Source organism: Petaurus breviceps, unplaced genomic scaffold (assembly GCF_028583685.1).
Source record: "Petaurus breviceps papuanus isolate PSGF00001 unplaced genomic scaffold, PetGlider_PUasm1.0 90925, whole genome shotgun sequence".
Classification (NCBI taxonomy): domain Eukaryota; kingdom Metazoa; phylum Chordata; class Mammalia; order Diprotodontia; family Petauridae; genus Petaurus; species Petaurus breviceps.
The window spans coordinates 24263200-24284746 of NW_027187380.1; the positions used below are offsets into that span (position 1 = coordinate 24263200).

Below are 21547 nucleotides of genomic sequence, written 5' to 3' on the forward strand. Positions count from 1 at the left end.
CCCAGTTAATTAGGGTCCTGATTTTCCTTCATCCACAGAAGCATTTAGCAAGGACCTGAACAAGAATGTTACCTGGCAGCCTTATTGATAAAGATGAATTTACCTGAATATCCTAAAAGAGAAAGAAAAAAATAAGCTCCACCTTGGGAAGAAAGTATGAAAGTACTGAAGTGTGAATAGAGCTTTAACTCATATAGATAGAGGTCAGCTGGAGATAGATGTTCCCTAAGAAACAGCAATATCAGTTTGCCATGGTCTGTGTGTCTAATATGGCATCTCTGCATATCTAGACCTGTTGTATTAGCAGGCATAGTACTGAACCTACAGAGAGTATGATCTATTCCTCTACCCCACCTCAGCCATACCAATCATTACTTCCATATCCTCAGACTCAGAAATTCCTTTATCTGATTGCAATCTGTTTTCATTTCACTTCTCTCTCAACTTTAGAACTCTAAATCCTGTTCCCAGTCCTGTGATCTCCAGGCCCTCTACTCCACAGTTCTTTCCCAGGACAACATCTCTCCACTGACTACACACTCTTCTATTCCTCTTCTTGACTCGGCCTACATTCGCCAGTGCGCCTGCGCGGACGGGAGAGCGCGCGCTGCCCCCCACTGCACCCCCCAGGACCTGGCCACCGCCTACAACAACAGGGGTCAGATCAAATATCTTTGGGTGGACTTCTCGGAAGCCGTGGAGGACTACACGGCTGCCATCAGGGCGCTGCTGCGCTTCAAGGTGCCCTACTACAACCGGGGCTTGACTCCTTAGTGGTGAAATTCTTTAAATCTCTACCATTTTCTCTTGAGTCCCATGTCCCTTTATCTTATTCCCAATCTTGCCTTGCCAAGCATCAACTCTGGATTATTTTCTCTTCCTGCTACCTTACTACATCTCATGTAGCTGAATGAAGCTAGAGAAAACTGTGCTGAATGGATCCATACAAATTTATGTTACATAATCTCTGCCTTCACCTCTGTCTCACATGAAGAGGTGTCCCTTCACATTTCCAAAGCAAACTTCTCTATATGCACAAGTGATTCCATTTAAGTCTACCGTCTCTAGAAGATTGCCCCTTCCATCATCCCCACTATCTCATTTATCTTCAATACCTTCCTGAATATTTACTATTTCTCCATAGCCTACAAACATATCTGTCTCCTGTTCTCAAAAGCAAAACAAAAAAACCAAACCCTCACTTGATCTATCCATCTCTAGTAGTCATCATCTTATATTACTCCTCCCTTTTGTAGCTAAAATCGAAAAGACTCTACCATATATGCCTATATTTTCTTTCCTCTTACTCTTTTAACCCTGTATAGTGTGGTTTCTAACATCATAATTTACTTTTCTGATTGTAATCATAATTTAGATCATAATGCACTTTTTGAAGTTGCCAGATGATGTCTTACTTGTCAAATCCAATGGCCCTTTTTCAATCTGCATCCTTCTTGACTTCTTAGCTGCCTGCTGATCACTCTCTTCTTGACAGGCTCTTCTCTCTAGGATTTCATGACACTACACTTTCCTGACTCTCCTCCTATCAGTCTGATTACTTCTCAATCTCCTTTGCTATATCTTCATCCATGTAACAAGCACTAATCCAGGGTTTCCATGAGTCCTGCCTTTGGCCATCTTCTTTTCTCCTTCAATACTATTTCACTTAGTGATAACATCAGTGAACATGGATTCAATTAGAATTTTTATGATGATGATTTTCAAATTTACTTTACCAGTCATAATCCCTCTGCTGTCTTTCAGTCTCATATCTCCAATGTCCTATCAAATATCTTGAACTGGATGACCCATGAATATATTATATTAAACTCAACCTGTCCAAAATTTAATCCATTACCTTTTTTCCCAAACCCTCCCCTCTTCCTAACTTTCTTATTACTGTCATGAATACCACATTCTCCTAGTCTTTCAGGCTCACAATCCAGGTGTCCTCCTTGATTCTGCACTCTCTCTCTCTCTTACTATGCCCCACAGAGCCAATAAGTTGTCAAGTCTTGTTGTTTCCACCTTTCTGATATCTCTTGTATATGTCCTCTTCTCTCCTCTGACACTGCCATGCCTTATTGCAGACCTTCATCATATTATACCTGGACTACTGCAATACCCTACAGCAAATCTCTCCCCTCTATAATTCATTCTCTACCAAGGGGTCAAACTGATCCTCCTAAACTCAGGTTTGACCATATCAGCTCTCTCGCACTACTCAATAAACTTTATTCACTCCCCATCACCTCCAGGATCAACTATAAAATCATCCATTTGGCATGCAAAGCCCTTCAGAACGTGCCCCTGTCACCTTTCCAGTCTTCTTATACCTTCCCATGTACTCTGCAACACAAGGACACTGGTGGATACTCCATCTTCTGATTCTGGGCATTTTCACTGGTTATCTATTCCTCATGCCTGGAATTCTATCCCTCCTTATCTCCACCTCTTGACTTCCTTTCAAGTTCCATGTTTTATATGAAATCTGTCCCATTCCCTGTAGTTAGTGCATTCCCTCTTTTGATTATTTCCACTTTATCTAGTATATATTTTGTTATTATATGGTTCTTTAGATGTTGTCTCTTCCATTAGATGGTTACTCTACGAATAGGGGCTGTATTTTGTTATTCTTTGTATCTCCAGCACTAAGCACAGTACCCGGAACATAGTAGGTACTTAAGATTTATTGACTGATTTATTGTTGATTATTTCTGCTATGGGGGCCATAAATTCTGCTGTCATACTTCTTTTTTTTTCTGAAACCATGTAGGAAAATCCTGCTGTAGTTCCATGTTCTCTTGAAAAGCCTTGAAAATCCACAGGGTCTTCTGCCTCATCAGGTGATAGATGCATGGATCTTCATTATCTAGAGGCCCATGTTCCCTCCTCTCCCTGTTGGCTTATCTGCTTGTGCTCAAGCTTTTACAATAAGTTTTCGTCGTCCTGAGATCATCATTTTTACCTCATATTCTGCTATGATTTCTTTGCCTTTGATAGCAATTTCCCCTGGGGCTGGAACTCAAAGCTATCTTAATTGTTGGACAATTCATGTTTTATAGGTTTGAGTTTCTGCACTATGTGACTTTTGCAGGGATAGAAATGGATTCAATTGGATGCTAGTCCCCTTCACTTCAGAACTGGTGGTTAAACACACGTTGGCATCTTGCTCCAGTTCCTCTGTTCCTCAATTCTTTCACACAGAATTCTAGACTAAGAAAGCTTACTGCCTTAGCATACAGACAGGAAGGGGTGAAGGGCAGAGTTGAATTTTGTTGCAAACTTGTGGATTGACTTATTTGGTCTTGCTTGAATGTGCTGGTGTGAGTGTGTGTGTTGCTGGGGCAGAGTGAGACCATCAGAGGATAACCTTTGCTCTTAGTCCATTGCTAGGGTTCTTGGTGGCTTAGAGCTTGGAGATAGATGAAACTGCTTTATGTCTTACATATAATTCTTATTTTAGAAAGGTTTGAAAGGCCATGAAGACTGAAGCAAGTGTCTGGTCCTTCATCTTGTTGATCACATGACCAAGTCTGTATCATGACCCAAAGAGAAGCAACATTAGGAGGTCTACTATTCCTACTCTTGTCCCTCATTGACCTCAACCTGCTGACCACTATTTATCTTTGCACTATATTCATTTTCATCATTCCAAGCTCTGAGGTAATAGAGGGAGTATTTCTGGACATTCTGAAACCTCTCTAATTAATCAGTTAGTTTAGAGCTCCCATTTGTATTTATGAGATCTTATTTTATAAACTGAAGAAACCTCTTTCCCCATAAGAATTTGCTCATACCTCTCCTTTTACGGAAAACAATTTCCTATTATTAAATAAATAAATGTCAAAGTTACTGGCAATACAATTTATCAACACTATAAAACATAAATATTTGTGTACAATATTTGAACTGTGAGAAAGATCACAATGGATAATTTCTCCTTATTTTTGGAAATAGAATGCCACTATTCAGTTTCTTCAAGGGTACCAAGTGGTCTCTTTTCAAGAATTTTCTTCATTCTCTTTGAACCACAAAGAATAACATTTCTATTTCTTTTTTTGAGAAAATCTTTCAAGCCTCTTTCTTTCTGTCTTCTACAGTCTTTGCTTAGACATTACAGAACAATGGTATCTTCCACTTTTCTCAAGCCAACACTCTTAACAGCCTTCCTACAGACTGACTCCTCATAGAATCACAATTAAAACTCTCCAAACTGTTAGCCAAACTACCATTTCTACAAAATTATACTTTTCTCTTAAAGGTACAACTACATCTACAGCCTCCTCTTATAGAGAATTTCTGTGGGAAAAGATTATAGATATAATTGCTGTATATATCTATTTCTATATGTAATACCCTGTGAAACGAGTATTATATTCCTCTCCATGCCCCCATGTTTTAAGTTCCCTGAAAATCATTTGATGGTTATATCAAATTTACACTTTTGGTATGTACAGTACATATATACAATACATATACACAATATATAGACATATATATGAATTAAATACACATAAACACCCCCGACACACATATACATATATATAGTAATGAAAAGTCACAACAGACTTAAAAATGATGATAAAAATACAATAATAACAGTAGTAATAATCACAAATAGAAAAAAACAAAGTGCAAAATAATGTTATATATAGCTCAACAATGAAATACATATACCTGAAGCAGTAATTATTTCTCCTGAAATATCATTATCTAATTTATTTATAAGTTGGATAGTTTTATTTTTTTAATTTAATAATCTTTCTTATCTAAATGGACTGATGCTATAAGCTCACTATTAGAACTGTTTAATTATATGGTTTATTTCTTTACCCTTTAGGACTTTCAAACAGAGGTTCTTGGCAAGAGCTCCATTGCCTCTGGGTTCAGCTCACCTTTTTGTCTGAACTAGAATCTTTCTCAGGTCTCAGAAAAGCTATTGATTTTCTGTACATAGCTTCTGCTTTACTCTAAGCAACACTGTTCTGAGCAATTCTCTTGGCTGACTAACGATGAGGGCTTTATCATTCTTGAGTTGTTCCTTCAAAGTGAGTATTTATTTTTTAGTATCTTGTAATAGTTCTTTTGTGTTGAATAGATGGCTTGTTTCATTTCTTGAAAATAAAAGCCTTTATTTCTCTTTCCTTTTTTTTCAGCTGATAGATCACATTTAAATTTTTCTATTTGAATATTAAATCTTTGTTCAATTTCTGTTTCAAAATTTACCCAATCTTCCTTGAGCACCAAAATCTTTCAACAAAATTTTTCTTCTTTCAACTTTGGTAACATACTTGAATCGCATACCCTTATTTGAATGTTGATACAGGTTTCTTGGATATCAGCTGCATCTGAACCAAATGAAAATTCTTCTTAAATGTACTTGCCATATTTATGTCCATCTAGTTTGCATCTGTAACAAAAATATCTCTCCTTCTATGACTGCATCTTGGTGGTGATGTTCTTGTATCAAAGAGCTATTAGCTTACTTAAGGATGAGCTGCTTTTTACTGGTTTCAGTGTCCAGGACAACTCCATCTCCTCCTGAATCATTTCCCAGTCTCAGTCCTATTACTGTTTCAATTTCACTGGAATTCATCATCTTACACAACCATCAATATCCACTTTTCAAGTACATTCCTTACTCATATTCAAGTTTAGGTCAGTTGCATAAAAGACACTTCTTTGACTTTGCTTGAACAAGGCTGGTGGTTCCCTTGTACCTGATTGGTAAATCCTTTATATTTAATTAGTCTTTCATATTTATTAAAAAACAATTTAGTCTATTTGCCATCTCCCTTAGATTTTTGTAAACTTCTACATTTGAATCAGCATTATCAGGGTGACTCATTTGATGTGCTTCTTTAGTATGTGCCTGAGAGGATGCTCTAGAATTAATCAGAACTGGGTCTTCTTGTTGCAAATCCTTCATTGCCAGGATGGGCTTACACTGTGTTTCTCCTGTAGGTGGTAATTTTCTGTTCAACATAAGGGATCTAGCTTTACCCACAGTTATTTCTCTTTTGCTATTGGGGTCTCTTCTCACTGGTGAATTGTTTCCAATATAAAAAGTTTCTTCAATCTCCTTACTATCAGGTCCCCTTTTTTTCCATAAAAGCCTCTACTCTAACAACCACCTCTTCTTCAGAATGGATTGTGTAAATTAGTTCCCAGGTGTGTTATCCTACAGTCAGTGTATCTCATATATTTTTGATGATCCAGTGGATTGGTTAATGCACAGAATATTAATTAAGTGGACTTCCCAGTCCTGAGCCCTGACCTTATTTTAAATTACCTTGTAGTCTACTGATTCTTTGATTTTTCTTTCCAATATTCTTATAATGTCCTTGTTTTTATTCCCAAGGTTTATTCCTAAAATCAGGAAACACCTGAGATTCCAGTTCAAAAACATTTATGATTCATTTATTAAAGCTGTCTATAGCCAACTTCAAAATACTGATAATTTATATTTGGCAAACCAATAACACTTAGTAACAAACAATGTAATAATGTTTTTGTGTAATTTATATGGCTCAAATAAAACTAAGCTAGCAAGCTAATGTTATTAATCTTCAGCAGTATTATGAAGCACTTTGCAATATAATTCTATGAGAATATCCCTATGTGAAATAAAAAAAATTTAAACCACAACACTATATTGAGAGTTTACAGGAGTCACTCAACCTCATTTGCTGGTCACCTCTCAGTTTACTACTATATTCTCCTTAATAAAATTGCAAACTTTTTTCATTAATTAATCATTTAGCTTAGAATATTCATTTGAAGTTTGAGATAATATTTAATAAACTTGTTAATATTTAACTTAAACTAGTTAATATTTAATAAACTAAATTTCACATAAGAAGTTGTTCATAACTATCCTGATCTCAAAAACCCTAATATCCTCAATATTAAATTTACTGATAATGTAATTTATTAACAACATAATCAATAGCACAAAGATATATCGAACTATTTATAATATTTGAATTGAGAAAAATCATAGCCATCATCACCTTTAATCATCTTAAGTGTAGAGGACTTTTTTTTTTTTCTGGAAACACAGTTCTACCATTCATTTTACTTAAGGGTACCAAGCAAAGTCTTTCAAGAATCATCTTCAACCTCCTTAGCAACATAAAGCTTAAAATATTTCTATCAAGAAAATTGCTCAAACCACTTTCTTCCTACCTTTTCCTGAGCCATCATAGGCCATAAGACATAATAGGACAAAAGTATTCAGCTTCTTTCAGGCCTTCACTTTTAACAGCCTTTCTCCAAAATGACAACTTATAAAAAGCATAGTGAAAACTATCTAAACTGCTAGCCAAACTGCCATTTTGAGAACATTCAACTTGGTTCTTGGAGATACTGTTTATGTGGAAGAGCTTAGTGAAATAGGTGTCATAACGTTATTAATATTACTTCATTCTCATCTTTTTGATGGAGTTTGTATATATTATAAGTTGTAGAAAAATATTAATCCTATTATTTTTATATTTCATACTCCATAGTCTTGCATAGGTAAATAAAGTAACTGATTTTTACAGTTGAATTAAAACATTAGTATGTAAGCACATTTTTCTCTAAGCTCATTGAAAACATTTTTTAGATCAGCTTTAGAAACAGACAGGATGATGGGGATGTACATACCTATCATTTGTTTTTTACATGATCTTGATTATGTCTGCATGGTCTCAATACTTGGAAAGCTTTTCAATACATGCAGTTTGGAGATTATGAGGATTTGGGATGGCTGCCTCTAAAAATGTTCTTAATTTTTTTCTGGATACCAACAAAATTGTAGAAGCTCTGTGATAATGACCATTAGAATTTACTGTTTGAACTGTCAGGCATATTTTGAGGTTTGCATTTATATGTGGGGATTTGTTATCTGTCAGTATATGATATATAGAGTACTTCTCACCTATAATTCTATCAACCAGATTATATTTGCTATGTTATCTGCATATATCAAATAGACTAATAAGATATTTTGGTTTGACTTTTTTTACACTGGAAGCTATATTTTTGAGAGATGATAATAATTTTAAGGCAAAAACAAAGTGGATTTAAACTATCGCCTAGAAAAATTCCAAATTGTTTGTTGGTGGTATCTTTCAAATAAAGCATAGTTTTCCAAGTGGATATCAACTACCCTAGCATTGTCATTATATCAGTATATTTTGTATATTTGTAATATACGTGTCATTATGATTCATTTGAGTCATTAATTAGCTGTCTTTCACTTTCAAGTTTTGTAAATAGACTAGTATAGTCACTTCCCTTCAAATAACTGTTTTGTCATTCATTTTATTAATGATGAGCAAGTTTTTGTCCTTAATTTGATCCAACTTAGATTTTTTTGTGTTAGATCTTGTTTTAGGATCCTCTCTGATTTATTTGTGCTCTAGGCCTTTATCAATAGTTTTTCCTCTTGAAATCTTTGGGGTTTCAATCTTTTAAAAGATATTCTCTTGTCACTCACACTGACTTCTCCTTTGCTGATGGATACACACTTGACACTGGGCTGAAAAGCTGCCTAAGCTTCCTACTAAATTGGGGGATATAAGATTGTTTGGGGCAGCGAGGTGGTACAGTGGACAGTCTTCCTGGTCAGGGGGACTCATAATCCTGCATTCAAATCTGGCCTTAGATACCTACAAGCTGTGTGACACTCACCAAGTCACTTAACTCTGTTTGCCTTAGTTTTCTCTTCTGTAAAATGAGCTGGAGAAGGAAATGGCAAACCGTTTCATTACCTCTGCCACAGCTGAAAAATGGCTCAACAATGACTGAAAGATTGTTGGGGTTTTTTCGCTCTGTATCCTTTTGGGGGAGGGGTGGTGATAGGGAGGGAGAAACAGGACTGGTCCCAGAATAGTCTTGGTCCCTTTTTTCTTCAGGCCAAATATACCTCAATGATGGTCCCCTACCACAATTCCTCCATTAGTTCTTTTTTCCTTTTTCTTTTCTTTTTTTTTAATCAAATGCTTTATTAACTTCTGGTTGACATCATTCATTTCCACCAGATTTTGAGTTACAAATTTACTCTCCATTTTTATCCTACCCACTGCCCCAAAATGGCGATCCCACTGGATATCCCCTCCTCCAATCTGCTCTCTCCCATATCTTCTCCCATACCCCCTTCGACTTTCCAGTAGGGCATGGTAGATCTCTATGCCCCAGTGCCTGAATATCTTATTTCCCAGTTACATGTAAAACAATATTAAAAACAGTACACACACACACACACACATACACATATGTATATATTTATATTTGAACATTTGATTTTAAAACTCTGAATTAAAAATTCACTACCTTCCTCCCTTACGATCCACCCTTACTGGGAGGATAAGCAATTCAGTATAGGTTATGCATGTGTAGCTATGCAAAACATTTCCATAGTGGATATATTGTAAAAGACTGACCATATTTCCCTCCCCCCTATCCCACCTCCCACTTGTTCTATTCTCTACTTTGATCCTGTGGCTTTCCAAAAGTGGGTGCTTCCAACTTCCCTCCCCCCCAGTCTGCCCTCCTTTCCATCATCCCCCCTTTCATACCCTTGCCCCCTACTCTCCTGTTGGGTGACATACCCTATTTAATGTGTATGTCATTCTTTCCCTAAGTCAAATTCAGTGAGAACAAGGTTGATGCATTCCCTTTTGCCTTCCTGTTCTTCCCATCCATTGTAACCATTTCCCCTTGCCTCTTCTATATGATAGTTTACCCCATTCTGTCTCTCCCCATCTCCTCTCATTATATTCCTCTCTCACCTCTTAATATCACCTTTTAAGTATCATCCCTTCCTACTGAATTGGTCCTGTGCCCTCTATCTATGTATATCTGTAACCATGTATACACACATTCACATATGTATTCATATGCCCATATATCATCCTATATAGACATACATACACACAAACACACACACACATAAAAAAAGTTTCATCAGTTACAATGATCATTTTTCCATGTAGGAATGTAAATAGTTCAACTTTGATAAGTTCCTTATGGTTTCTTTTCCCTGTTTACCTTCTCAAGCTTCTCTTGCTTCTTGTATCTGAATGTCAAATTTTCTATTCAACTCTGTTTTTTTCATCAAGAATGCTTGAGGGGCGGCCAGGTGGTTCAGCGAGTAAGAGCACCGGCTCCAGTGTTGGGACGACCTGGAGATCGAATCCCGGGCTCAGACACTCAGCACCACACCCAGAAATAACTGGCCGTGTAACCTTGAGCAAGTTACTTAACCCCAATTGCTTAAAAAAAAAAAAAGAATGCTTGAAAGTCCTCTATTCCACTGAATGACCATATTTTCCCCTGAAACATGATACTCTGTCTTGCTGGGTAGGTGATTCTTGGTTTTGATCCCAGCTCCTTTGATCGCCGGAATATCATATTCCAAGCCCTTGATCCCTCAGTGTAGAAGCTGCCAGACCCTGTGTTAAGCTGATTGTGTTTCCACAATATTCAAATTGTTTCTTCCTGGATGCTTGTAATATTCTCTCCTTGATCTGGGATTTCTGGATCCTGGCTATAATATTCCTAGGAGTTTTCTTTTGGGGATCTTTTTCTGAAGGTGATCAGTGGATTCTTTCAAACTCTATTTTGCCCCATAGTTCTAAAACATCAGGGAAGTTTTCCCTGAGAATTTCTTGAAGGATGATTTCTAGGTTCTTTTTCTGATCATGGCTTTCAGGTAGTCCAATCATTTTAAAATTGTCTCTCCTGTATCTATTTTCCAGGTCAGTGGTTTTTCCCCATGAGATATTTCACATCACCTTCTATTCTTTCATTTGTTTGTATCTGTTTAATAGCACCTTGATTTTTCATAAAGTCACTAGCTTCCATTTGCTCCAATCTAATTCTGAAGGAATGATTCTCTTCAGTGAGCTTTTGAGATTCTTTTTCCATCTGTCAAATTCAACTTTTTAAGGCATTCTTCTCCTCATTGCTTTTTTGAGCCTCTTTTGCCATTTGAGTTAGTCTATTTTTAAGGTGTTATTTTCTTCAGTCAGGTTGTTGACTCTCATTTCATAATTTTCTTGCATCATTCTCATTTCTCTTCCCAATTTTCCCTCCATTTCTCTTATTTGCTCTTCAAAATCCTTCTTAAGGTCCTCCATGGCCTCCAACCAGCTCGTATTTTCTTTGAAGCATTTGGTGCAGTAGTTCTGACTTCACTGCCTTCCTCCTGTTCCATGCTTTGATGCTTTTTGTCCCCAAAGTAGGAGTGTAAAGTTGGGTTGCTCTGTGTACTTTGTTTCCCTCATTTGCTCGTGTTGCCACTCAATTACTTGACTTTTGCACTTTTTTTTGCTTTTTTGTAGGACCCTGCTACCAGACAGGGGAGCTTTGTCTCAAATGCTGGGGTTTTCTCAGGTGATTTTTTCTAAGGTATTAGTTGGGTGCCTTCTCTGAAGCCTCCACACACTCTGGCAAACTGGGCACACACCCCAGGACTTCCACCCTAGACCGCAATAAAGATCCAAGTAGGTTAAAGCAAGAGTGATTACCCCTACTAGTTGCTTGGTCCCCCTACCATCTGCAGGCCAGGAGCTGAATCAGCCATGTGGGGGTGACTGCACTGCAGCCCTCAGCGAATTCTCGACCTGGGGCAAAAGCTGATACACTCACAACTACTGGATCCCAAATTCCACACTGCACTGGCCTCTCACTTTGTCCTTAGCATGTATGGGTTGATAATTCTGGAAATTGCCACAGCTGCTGGTGATCTGAAGTCCCTCCAGCTTGTGGTTGGTCAGGCCTGCCCTAGGGCTAAAGCCTCAGGCTGGCGTGGGGCTGGGGTTGGCTCCCAGAGTTCTTTGCTAGCCACTTGCTGCCAGCCTGCCGGGCTGTCCTCAGCAGGAGTTTAGCTTCTGTTATTTTGTGGGTTCTGTAGCTCCAAAGTTTCTCCAGAGCCACCTTTTACGTGAATTGGGTGAGGTGGAAGCCAGAGCCCAGCAGAAGTCCTATTTCTACTCTGCCATCTTGACCCCACCCCCTAGCTAGTTCTTTTTTTCTTAACTGGTTGTGCTACTCCTGAGTCTGCAGCTTTTTGTGAAGAGAGACTTTTGGTCAAGGTCTTTGCAGTCTTGGGAGGCCCTAACCTAACTCCAGTGAGAAAGCAATATTATTAGTCTTCTTCTATGGAGGCAGGCAGAAGATGGAGTTTGTAGGCAGAGACTCTTTAACAGGGGAGGAGGGTGTAGATCCCAAGTTGGGCCCCAGGCACAAGCTCAGAAACCCACTCTGTGTCTCTGCTGGGAGCTCCTGAAGGCTTCTGGGGGAAGGATATGGTATGAAAGTTTTGGTATCAATTCATAAGGATTTTACCTTGTGTTTTCCCCTTTTTTTGTCCTATTGATTTAGCAGCTTCATGTGGACAAGTACTTTCTCCTTTTTTTTTTTTTGTCCAGAGAAAATGAATAATTTCCATTTTTTGGTAATAAGATCTTCAAGTTTCCTTTACTTGTCAAGCATCTGCAGTGAAATTTTTATTTGATGTTAAACTTTTTATTTTGATATTCGTACTTTTTAAACTCCTCATATGTAATTCTAAATTTATCAGTTTTGGTTTTAATTGCTAATTCAGTGAATCTTGAATGTCTGATATACTTATGTTTTCTGCATTTACTTTCAATTTCTTTTATTCTAATCCAAAGATAAAGGCAATACGGTGTTCAAGTTTTCCACTGCAGATAGGTAAACACTGATGTAAATTTCCCATTCTTTTCCACAGATCAGTAATATCTTTTTCAATTTGCTTCTGCCATGGTGGTGTTTTATTTCTGTCTTCAAGGTTGATGGTGCTAACTTTTCTTCTGTAAGTCATACCATTACAACGACTGCTCCAAATATTGCTGTATGAAGATTCTGAGATGCTTTTACATTTTCTTTTTTTAATTTTTAGTTTCCAACATTCATTTTTATGAGATTTTGAGTTCCAAATTTTTTCCCTCCTTCCGTGTCTCTCCTTCCCCCTCCCAAAGATGGCAAGCAATCTGATATGGGTTATACATGTACAATCATATTAAACATATTTCCACATTAGTCATGTTGTGAAAGAAAAATCAGAAAATAAAAAGGAAAAACCACGAGAAAGAAAAAAAGAGAAAAAAATAGTCTGCTTCAATCAAAATTCAGACTCCATGGTTCTTTCTCTGGATGTGGATAGCATTTTTCAATCACGAGTCTTTCAGAATTGTCTTAGACCACTGAATTGCTGAGAAGAGCTAAGTCTATCAAAGTTGCTCATCACACAATGTTGCTGTTACTATGTACAATGTTATCTTGGTTCTGTTCACTTCACTCAGTATCAGTTCATATAAGTCTTGCTAGGTTTTTCTGAAATCATCCTGTTTATCATTTCTTATTGCACAATAGTATTCCATTGCATTCACATACCACAGTTTGTTCAGTCATTCCCCAATTGATGGGCATCCCCTCTATTTCCAATTCTTTGTCATCACAAAAAAAGCTGCTAGAAATATTTTTGTATCTGTGGATTTGTCCGCCTTTTTATGATCTCTTTGGGATACAGATCTAGTAGTGGTGTTTTTGGAACAAAGAATATGCAGTTTTGTAGTCCTTTCAGCATAGTTCCAAGTTGCTCTAAGGAATGGCTGGATAAGTTCAAAACTCCACCAATAAGGTATTAGTGTTTCAATTTTGCCACATCTTCTCCAAAATTTATCATTTTCCTTTCCTGTTATTAGCCAATCTGATAGATGTGAGGTGGTACCTAAGAGTTATTTTGATTTGCATCTTTCTAATCAATAGTGATTTACAGAATTTTTTCATATGACTATATATAGCTTTAATTTATTCCTCTTAAAACTGCTTGTTCATATTCTTTGACCATTTATCAATTGGGGAATGGCTTGTATTTTTACAAATTTGACCCAGTTTTCTATATATTTTAGAAATAAGATCTTTCTCTGAGACATTGGCTGTAAAAATTGTTTCCCAACTTCCTGCTTCCCTTCCAATCTTGGTTGTATTGGCTTTGTTTGTGCAAAACCTTTTTAATTTAATGTAATCAAAATTATCCATTTTGCATTTCATAATATTTTCTGTCTCTTGTTTGCTCATAAGTTCTTCCCTTCTCCATAAATCTGACATGTAAATTATTCCTTGCTCTCCTAATTTGCTCATAGTATTACCCTTTATGTCTAAATCATGTACCCATTTTGACTTTATCTTGGGATACAGTCTAAGATGCTGGTCTATGCCTAGTTTATGCTATACTGCTTTCCAGTTTTCCCAGCAGTTTTTGTCAAATTGTGAGTTCTTATCCCAGAAGCTGGAGTCTTTGAGTTTACCAAATAGTAGATTACTATAGTCATTGACTATTGTGTCTTGTGTACCCAACTGATTCCACTGATCTACCACTCTATTTCTTGGGTAGTACCAACTAGTTTTGATGATTGTTGCTTTATAATACAATTTTAGATCTGGTATGGCTGAGCCACCTTCCCTTGCATTTCTATTTTTATTAATTCCCTTGATATTCTTGACCTTTTGTTTTTCCTCATGAACTATTATTTTTTCTAGCTCTATAAAATAGTTTTTTGGTAGTTTGGTATAGCACTGAATAAGTAAATTAATTTTGGTAGAATTGTCATTGTTATTATATTAGCTTGGCCTACCCAGAAGCAACTGATATTTTTCCAATTATTTTTTTAGAGGGGGGAAGGTAGGGCAACTGGGGCTAAGTGACTTGCCCAAGGTCACAGGACTAGTTTTTTTGTGTGTATGTTAAGTGTCTGAGGCCAGATTAGAACTCAGGTCCTCCTGACTTCAGGGCCAGTGCTCTATTCATATTTTTCCAATTATTTAGATCTCACTTTATTTGTGTGAAAAGTGTTTTGTAGCTGTGTTCATATAGTTCCTGGATTTGTCTTGGCAGGTAGGTTCCCAAATATTTTACATTGTCTACAGTTATTTAAATGGAATTTATCTTTCTTTTTCTTGCTGATGGACTTTGTTAGTAATATAGAGAAATGCCAATGATTTGTGTGGGTTTATTTTATGTCCAGAAACTTGGTGAAACTTGTCAGGCTTTTTTTCTTCTTCTTCTCTTGTTATTGTTCTTCTCTTGTTGTTCTTCTTCTCTTCTTGTTGTTGTTGTTCTTTTTCTTCCTTTGTTTTTGGCTAGGCAATAGGCATAAGGTGACTTGCCCAGGGTCACTTAACTAGTTAAGTGTCAAGTATTTGAGGCTGGATTTGAACTCAGATCCTCATGACTCCAAGCGCAGCGCTCTATCCACTGTGCCACCTCGCTGCCCTGCTTTCACATTTTCTGTCATATAATGTAGGAAAATTTATTTATTCATGATAGTTTATCAGTTTTCAAAAATTACTCCATTTCAGAATAAGCTATTTTCTTGTACCTTAATATGGTTATGGCCCTTGGAAGACCTAGGTTAGAATTACAGGAGCATGAAGACATCAAGAACTGCAAGTGAGGGAGTCAAGATGGTGAAGAAGAAACATGGCTTCCACTGGGCTCCAGCTCCCACCACCTCCAATTCATGTAAAAGGGGACTCTGAACAAATTTTGGAGCTACAGAACCCACAAAATGACATAGAGAAGCTAATCGTCCACTGCGGATAGCCTGGCAGGCTGGCAGGGAGCAGCCAGTGCAGCTCTGGGGGTTGACCACAGCCCTGCACAAGCTGGAGGCTTTACCCCAGGGCAGGGCCTGACCAGCCACTGGCTGGAGGGACCTCAGATCACCAGCAGCTAAGGTGGTTTCCAGAACTATAAACCTATAGATGCTAAGGAAAAAAGTGAGAGGTCAGTGCAGTGTGGACTTTGGGACCCAATAGCTGGGAGTGTGGTTGGCCTTTATCCTCTGGAGGGAGAAGCCACTGAAGCACAGCGGCCCTGCAGCCACCCCCACGTGGCAGCTATAGCTCCTGGCCTGCAGACTGTAGGGGGACCAAGCAAACAGTCTGAGGGGTAATTGCTCTTGCTCTAACCTGCTTGGATCTGGATTGCAGTCTAGGATGGAGGTCCTGGGGTGTGTGACCAGCTTTCCAGAGCGTTTGGAGGCTTCAGAGAGGGTACCCAACTAAGACCTTCAGCAGCTGAGACAACCCCAGCGATTTGGTACGAAACTCCCCTGTCTGGTAGCAGAGTCTTACTGTGGCAAAAAGCCCAAAAGTCAAGTAATTGAGTGGCAACGTGAGTAAACGAGGGAAGCAAAGCAAACAGAGGAATCCAACATTAGACTCCTGTTTTGGGGACAAAAAGGATCAAAGCATGGAACAGGAGGAAGACAGTGAAGAACTGGAAGTGATAGCAAAAAGAACTTTTACTGAATGGAGATCAACTCATGTTTCTAGCAGGAGAAGGAAACCTTGGGAGTACCTTGTGAAGTTGAACCCTGTATCCAGAAATTTTATGGAATCCCATTGTGGATCTGGAGAAAAGTTTCCAAAGAGCCTACTAACTAAGGTTGCCTCATATGCAGACTTTCCTGGGACTTGCAACCTAAATAGTCATTCAGTTCTTCTGGAAGTTATTACAGACAAGGTGGTTCTATTGGTTGCCTAGGTTCAAGTTGCATTCACTGCACAAATGAGCAGGGGTTACTAGTTTTGCTGAATTAGCTCAGATAGTGATTAATACTATACTGTAAGTGAAACTGAGAATACTTTTGTTAAAAAAAGTATTTTTACTTTATCTTTCTGTGTAAGTTTTTCTCCTAATTCTTTATTTTGACATGGCCATCAAACACAAAATGTCTTATGCTCATCTCTTTTTAAAAATCATTTGAAATTTCAGTAGTATTTTTGTCATTTGTCATTAGGTGTAATTTATGGAGTTTGTATTGTGAAGATTTTCAATCACCTCAGAGTCTTCAAGTTTTCCATCTTCAATTTTAAGTAGCTCCTCAATCTAATTGCTTATTTTATCTATTTGGTTTTAGGATTGACATTATTTTTCATGATTGCTATGTAATGGTTGGAATACATTGTTGTTTAACTTAAAGCTAAATAATGTATAATACTGACAAACAAGCAAATCCTTGTCAATAACTGATGGCATTTGTTTCTCATTTTATTATGATATAGAATTGGCACATAATAAAAATATTCATCTCAAGTCCATTTCAAGTGCACTCATTTTTTTCTGTTAGTTCCATTTGAACCAAAAGTGTTTCCAGCACGTAGAATATTGGTATTTCTGATTTGTTAGTTTTTCTTGTCTTCTTACCATGACACAAAACAGTACCACCCACTATAATGTTCTCTGCATCAAATTGATCATCAGAATGGTTCCATGTGGGGCCAGCTTGAAATCCTCTGGTGTTGGATTTACTGAAATACTTTCATCATACTGGTTGGGTGCTAACCCAAAGAGGGACAATGACAGAGGCAAATTAGCTTGGGTTTCAGGATTCCTGCCAGGCCTACTATAGTGGTTACCAGGGCACAAAGAATTGCTGCTAAATATTATCCTGGATGGCATTCCATTCCACTGTTGTTGACTCACCCTTTATGATATGGGATTTGGGCTTTGAGGGGTTGTTGTCATTATTGTCATTGTTGGATTTAGGGTTTGGGGTGTTTTTTGGTGTTTTTATATAAAGTTATGCTGGTAGAATACAAGTTCTCATAGGTCCTACCAAGTTGGAAAGTCATGTACAGACCTTGCAATAGACTATGTATCTCATGAGCCTTGGAGAAGAAGAGAATAGGTCAGAGAGGTTGGTCACCAGGTAATGAATTTATTTGGCCACAGCAATGTTCTACCAAGGCTTTGTTCTACAAAGAGTTGTTATCTGTTTTAGTAGACAAAGTACTTACAATATGAAATTACAAAATTTTGAAGTACTTAAGAAGACTGTATACCAAAAAAATTAATTCTTATAAAAACAAGGTTTAAATTGTCTTTTGACTGACCTAAAGTTGAAAACATAAAGACAACCGTGCTTCTCAAATGACAAAGAGGGCATGAAACTCGAGGTATCTCTTATTTCAGAAGGTTTATAGCAAGAGGAAATAAGGAGTTAATAAACTTCAGATTTGGAGAAATGAACTAGCATGATAGTCCAGGATATTCTGAGAAAAAGCATGCTTTCTTTCATGTGGAAAACTAAATTACACATTCTTTGTCAAATACAGCATGAACATATGGAATATAGAAGTTCTGCAAAAAAGAAAAAATCATGCCCTAAAAAAAATTAAGGCTTACTTAAAGATTTCGAAATAGGCTAATGACCAATTAAATATTTCAGTAAAATAGGATGGCACTAAATTATACTATTGTTTACAGATCTATAATATGTAGCTAAGGAATGTGGTCCCTTTTGTTTGTAACAGAACAAAAGGTTAATGAAAGTGATCAAAATGAATCAGGGGAAAAGATGTTAAATCTCTATGGTGAACATTACTATGATCTTTTTAGAGAATTGTATAAAGTATCTTTCATATACTATGATTGTCAAAATAAAAGACAGCTTTAATTTGCCATTTCAAACAAAAAGAACAACTAATTGTTCACTGAGAGAAAGAAATATTTTGGAATGTCAACTTGTTGTATGACATTAGAACTGAGAAGTCTGGAAGAGTTACATGTGAGTAATACAGTCTCAGCATAACCCCAGGACAGTTACAATAGTCTATTATACTGCTAAGCAATTGTGAAATTATATAAATGACAGTAGTCTAATTTAAGCCCTCAAAAGTAAAAGAATCTAGAATAAAGGTCAAAATTCCAACCTTAACTCTGTGCCCAACTGCATATTTTAAATGGCAGCACAACTAAAGGTTTAATCTGAAACATTTAGAAGAGATAAAAAGAGACATATTGTACTGGCTGGTTCTTGTGAATAAACTAAACTAGGGGTGTGGAACCAATAGCCTCGAGGCCACGTAAGGCCCTCTAGGTCCTCAAGTGAGGCCCTCCGAGTGAATCCAAATTTCACAGAACAAATGCGTGCAGGGTGGGTATCCATTTGGCAGCTACATTATCTTTTTCAAACTATTCAGATAGCTCCTAGAATCATAAATGATACCCAGCACATTGGATCATCCCAGCCCACGCTTTTGATAGGTAATGTTGACCTTCCACAATTTAAAATATTTATTATATTTCTTGGGGTCAGGAATATAGAAAGCTTTAAAATATTCTTTCAATTAAGTTTAACATACCTGGGCACCAATTTTACCAATTAAATCTGAGAGAAATCTAAGGAACAGAGGGTTTAAGCAAATTTTTTGAGGACAGATATTCTGCTTCAGATTAGAAATACATGACACTAAAATCAGATGAAAAGTGAAAAATTTATTTTAAAAAAAAGCAAGAGGGAAAGGTCATATCATGTATTTGATAGAAATTTGCCATGTGCTGTGTTTCTGAACTTGGATTTTTTTTGAAAAGCTATTTTAAAAAAGGAGTGAATTTTTCTTTTTCAATGTTAATAAAGGACATACTTTCCCCAAAATATATTTTCATGGAGACATCTGAACATTGGCAATCAAGACATAATCACCAATTTATATAAACACAAGAAATTAAATTTTTAGATCATTTTAAGAGTATATGATTCCCTAAATTGCAATGAGTGTCATAAAATATACATTTTAAAGATAAAATTTTGGACTGTAAGAAATTTCATGTTACTCCTCACAGCATTTCATTTTTTAGAGAAATGAGCTGAGTTGGTTGCTTTAAAAAGCTTAATTATGCCATCTTCTTAAAAAAACGGGTATAAACCAAGCCAAATCCCAAGCTTTCCAACTTTATATATATTAAATGAGAAACTATTTCTCAAAAGAATTTCTCAAAAAAAGCAGTGGCTCTATGGCTACATTTCTGTTGTCAATTGCTACAATCTTCTAGCACTGAAATTTAATGAAAACAAAGGTTTTGGCTCATGTTTTCTGAAAGACAGGCTACCACAACTGGTTTTTGTCTACTTCGTTTATTTTGGTTGTGGAAAATTATCTTCATTATCTATGTATCATCTTAAGAAATATGTTGCTATACCAACCACCCATGATTTAATGGGTGTGAAAACTCTTTCCACCATTACAGATTGCAACCCCTTAGTAAATGTAAACAAGTATTAGTGTCTGAGGCATGGGACTTGCTTATGGTCACACAATTAATGTCAGAAGTGGAATTTGTACACATTTCTTTGCTGACTCCAGGTCTACATTCTAGCTTCTATGCCTTATGTTTCACTGTCTCTTTTAAAAATATGCACATGATTAGTCCTTTATACAGTATATTTAGGTCAAACTGCTACAAAACACTAACTTATCTAATGGTCAGGAGATAAGATTTCTACATTCTCCTTGGGAATCTCTGTCATGGACTCACCTTAAAAAGAATAAATAGGTAATAAATAATTGAATGGCAACACACAAATAATGCTTTAATGTCAAATAATAGTTATATTTCCCCTTCTCTAAAAGGTTCATTGACATATAGTGAGAAGGGCCCTCATAGGGCATTCTCTAATTTTTATGAGGAAAGTGAGATTCAGGGACTTTAAGTGACTTGTTTAAGGTCACAGGTAATAACTGTCAGATGATAGACCCAAACCTTGTTCTTCTGAATCCAATGCCAGTAATTTTTCCCACTATACCACAGTGCCTCCTGAGTTAGTTGATAAGCTACTGATATGGCTAAGATTTGGTTTACCTTCTAAATTTTACTGATAAGTAGCCATAAAATTCAATAAAATATGCCAAAGTTCAGAAAAGCACAATATAATATCATCCAAAGAGCCTGAGACCATGGACAGAGTTGTGTGTACCCTCCCTTGTGAAATATGTTACAGCCTTGGCTGTTAAAGTGCACTGGCTGGTTTCACAAGATATCCAAAGATATGAATAAAGATATTAAAAGGGATTATTGGACTGGCATGTTTAATCTTCAGGCTTTTTTTCCATGACATTTAAAACAGGAAACTCTTATTTTTATTGTTTGCATCTCCAGTAAAGATAAATGAACAACGACAATGGCCAGGAAACATAGAAGGGAAGTTTTCTGGAATCAATTTTAACTGTCAAAAATAGAGACACTACTGTGGAATTTTTTTAAAATTTTGCTTACCTGTGAGGATTTGGCAAACTTCTGACTATATTCCTTTTCAATCTGCTTCAACCTGCTATTGGCCTGAAAAACACAAACACACACATATATAAAAGGAAACCAGATTAGTTTAGCTGAAGAACGTGTCCAGACACTTCACTGCTGACCTATATGCTTGGCATCCCCTTGACATGCCTATCACCAGGCAGCTGGGATTGCTGCCAAGTACAACGCCCGTTTGTGGCAGCCACAAAAACCAGAGTTTGTCTTTGATCTGTAGCCAACTATTCATCACTTAAAAGGCAAAAAAAATTGTACCTTTGCTGCCAATTATTAGAAAAACATGCAAATTCTGTGGCTAGAAGGAGAAAAAGAGAGAAGAATAGATATATTGAAAGTGTGAAAGAGAGAAGAAAAATTGCAAAGCAGCAAATGGGAAAAGGTATTAATATAAGAGTAAGAGAGAAATTCAGAAAATTTTTG

General features: G+C 36.9%; 1 protein-coding gene across 11 annotated transcripts in view; it reads right to left on the reverse strand.

The window, feature by feature from the left end:
• The window catches only part of CEP112 (centrosomal protein 112), a 555671-nt gene that overhangs the window by 133348 nt on the left and 400776 nt on the right, over positions 1-21547 (reverse strand). For all 11 annotated transcript variants that reach the window (XM_069076590.1, XM_069076589.1, XM_069076587.1 and 8 more), the window contains one exon: positions 21086-21148. In XM_069076590.1, the coding sequence (XP_068932691.1) occupies positions 21086-21148 (63 nt within the window). The remainder of the gene's footprint in view (positions 1-21085; positions 21149-21547) is intronic.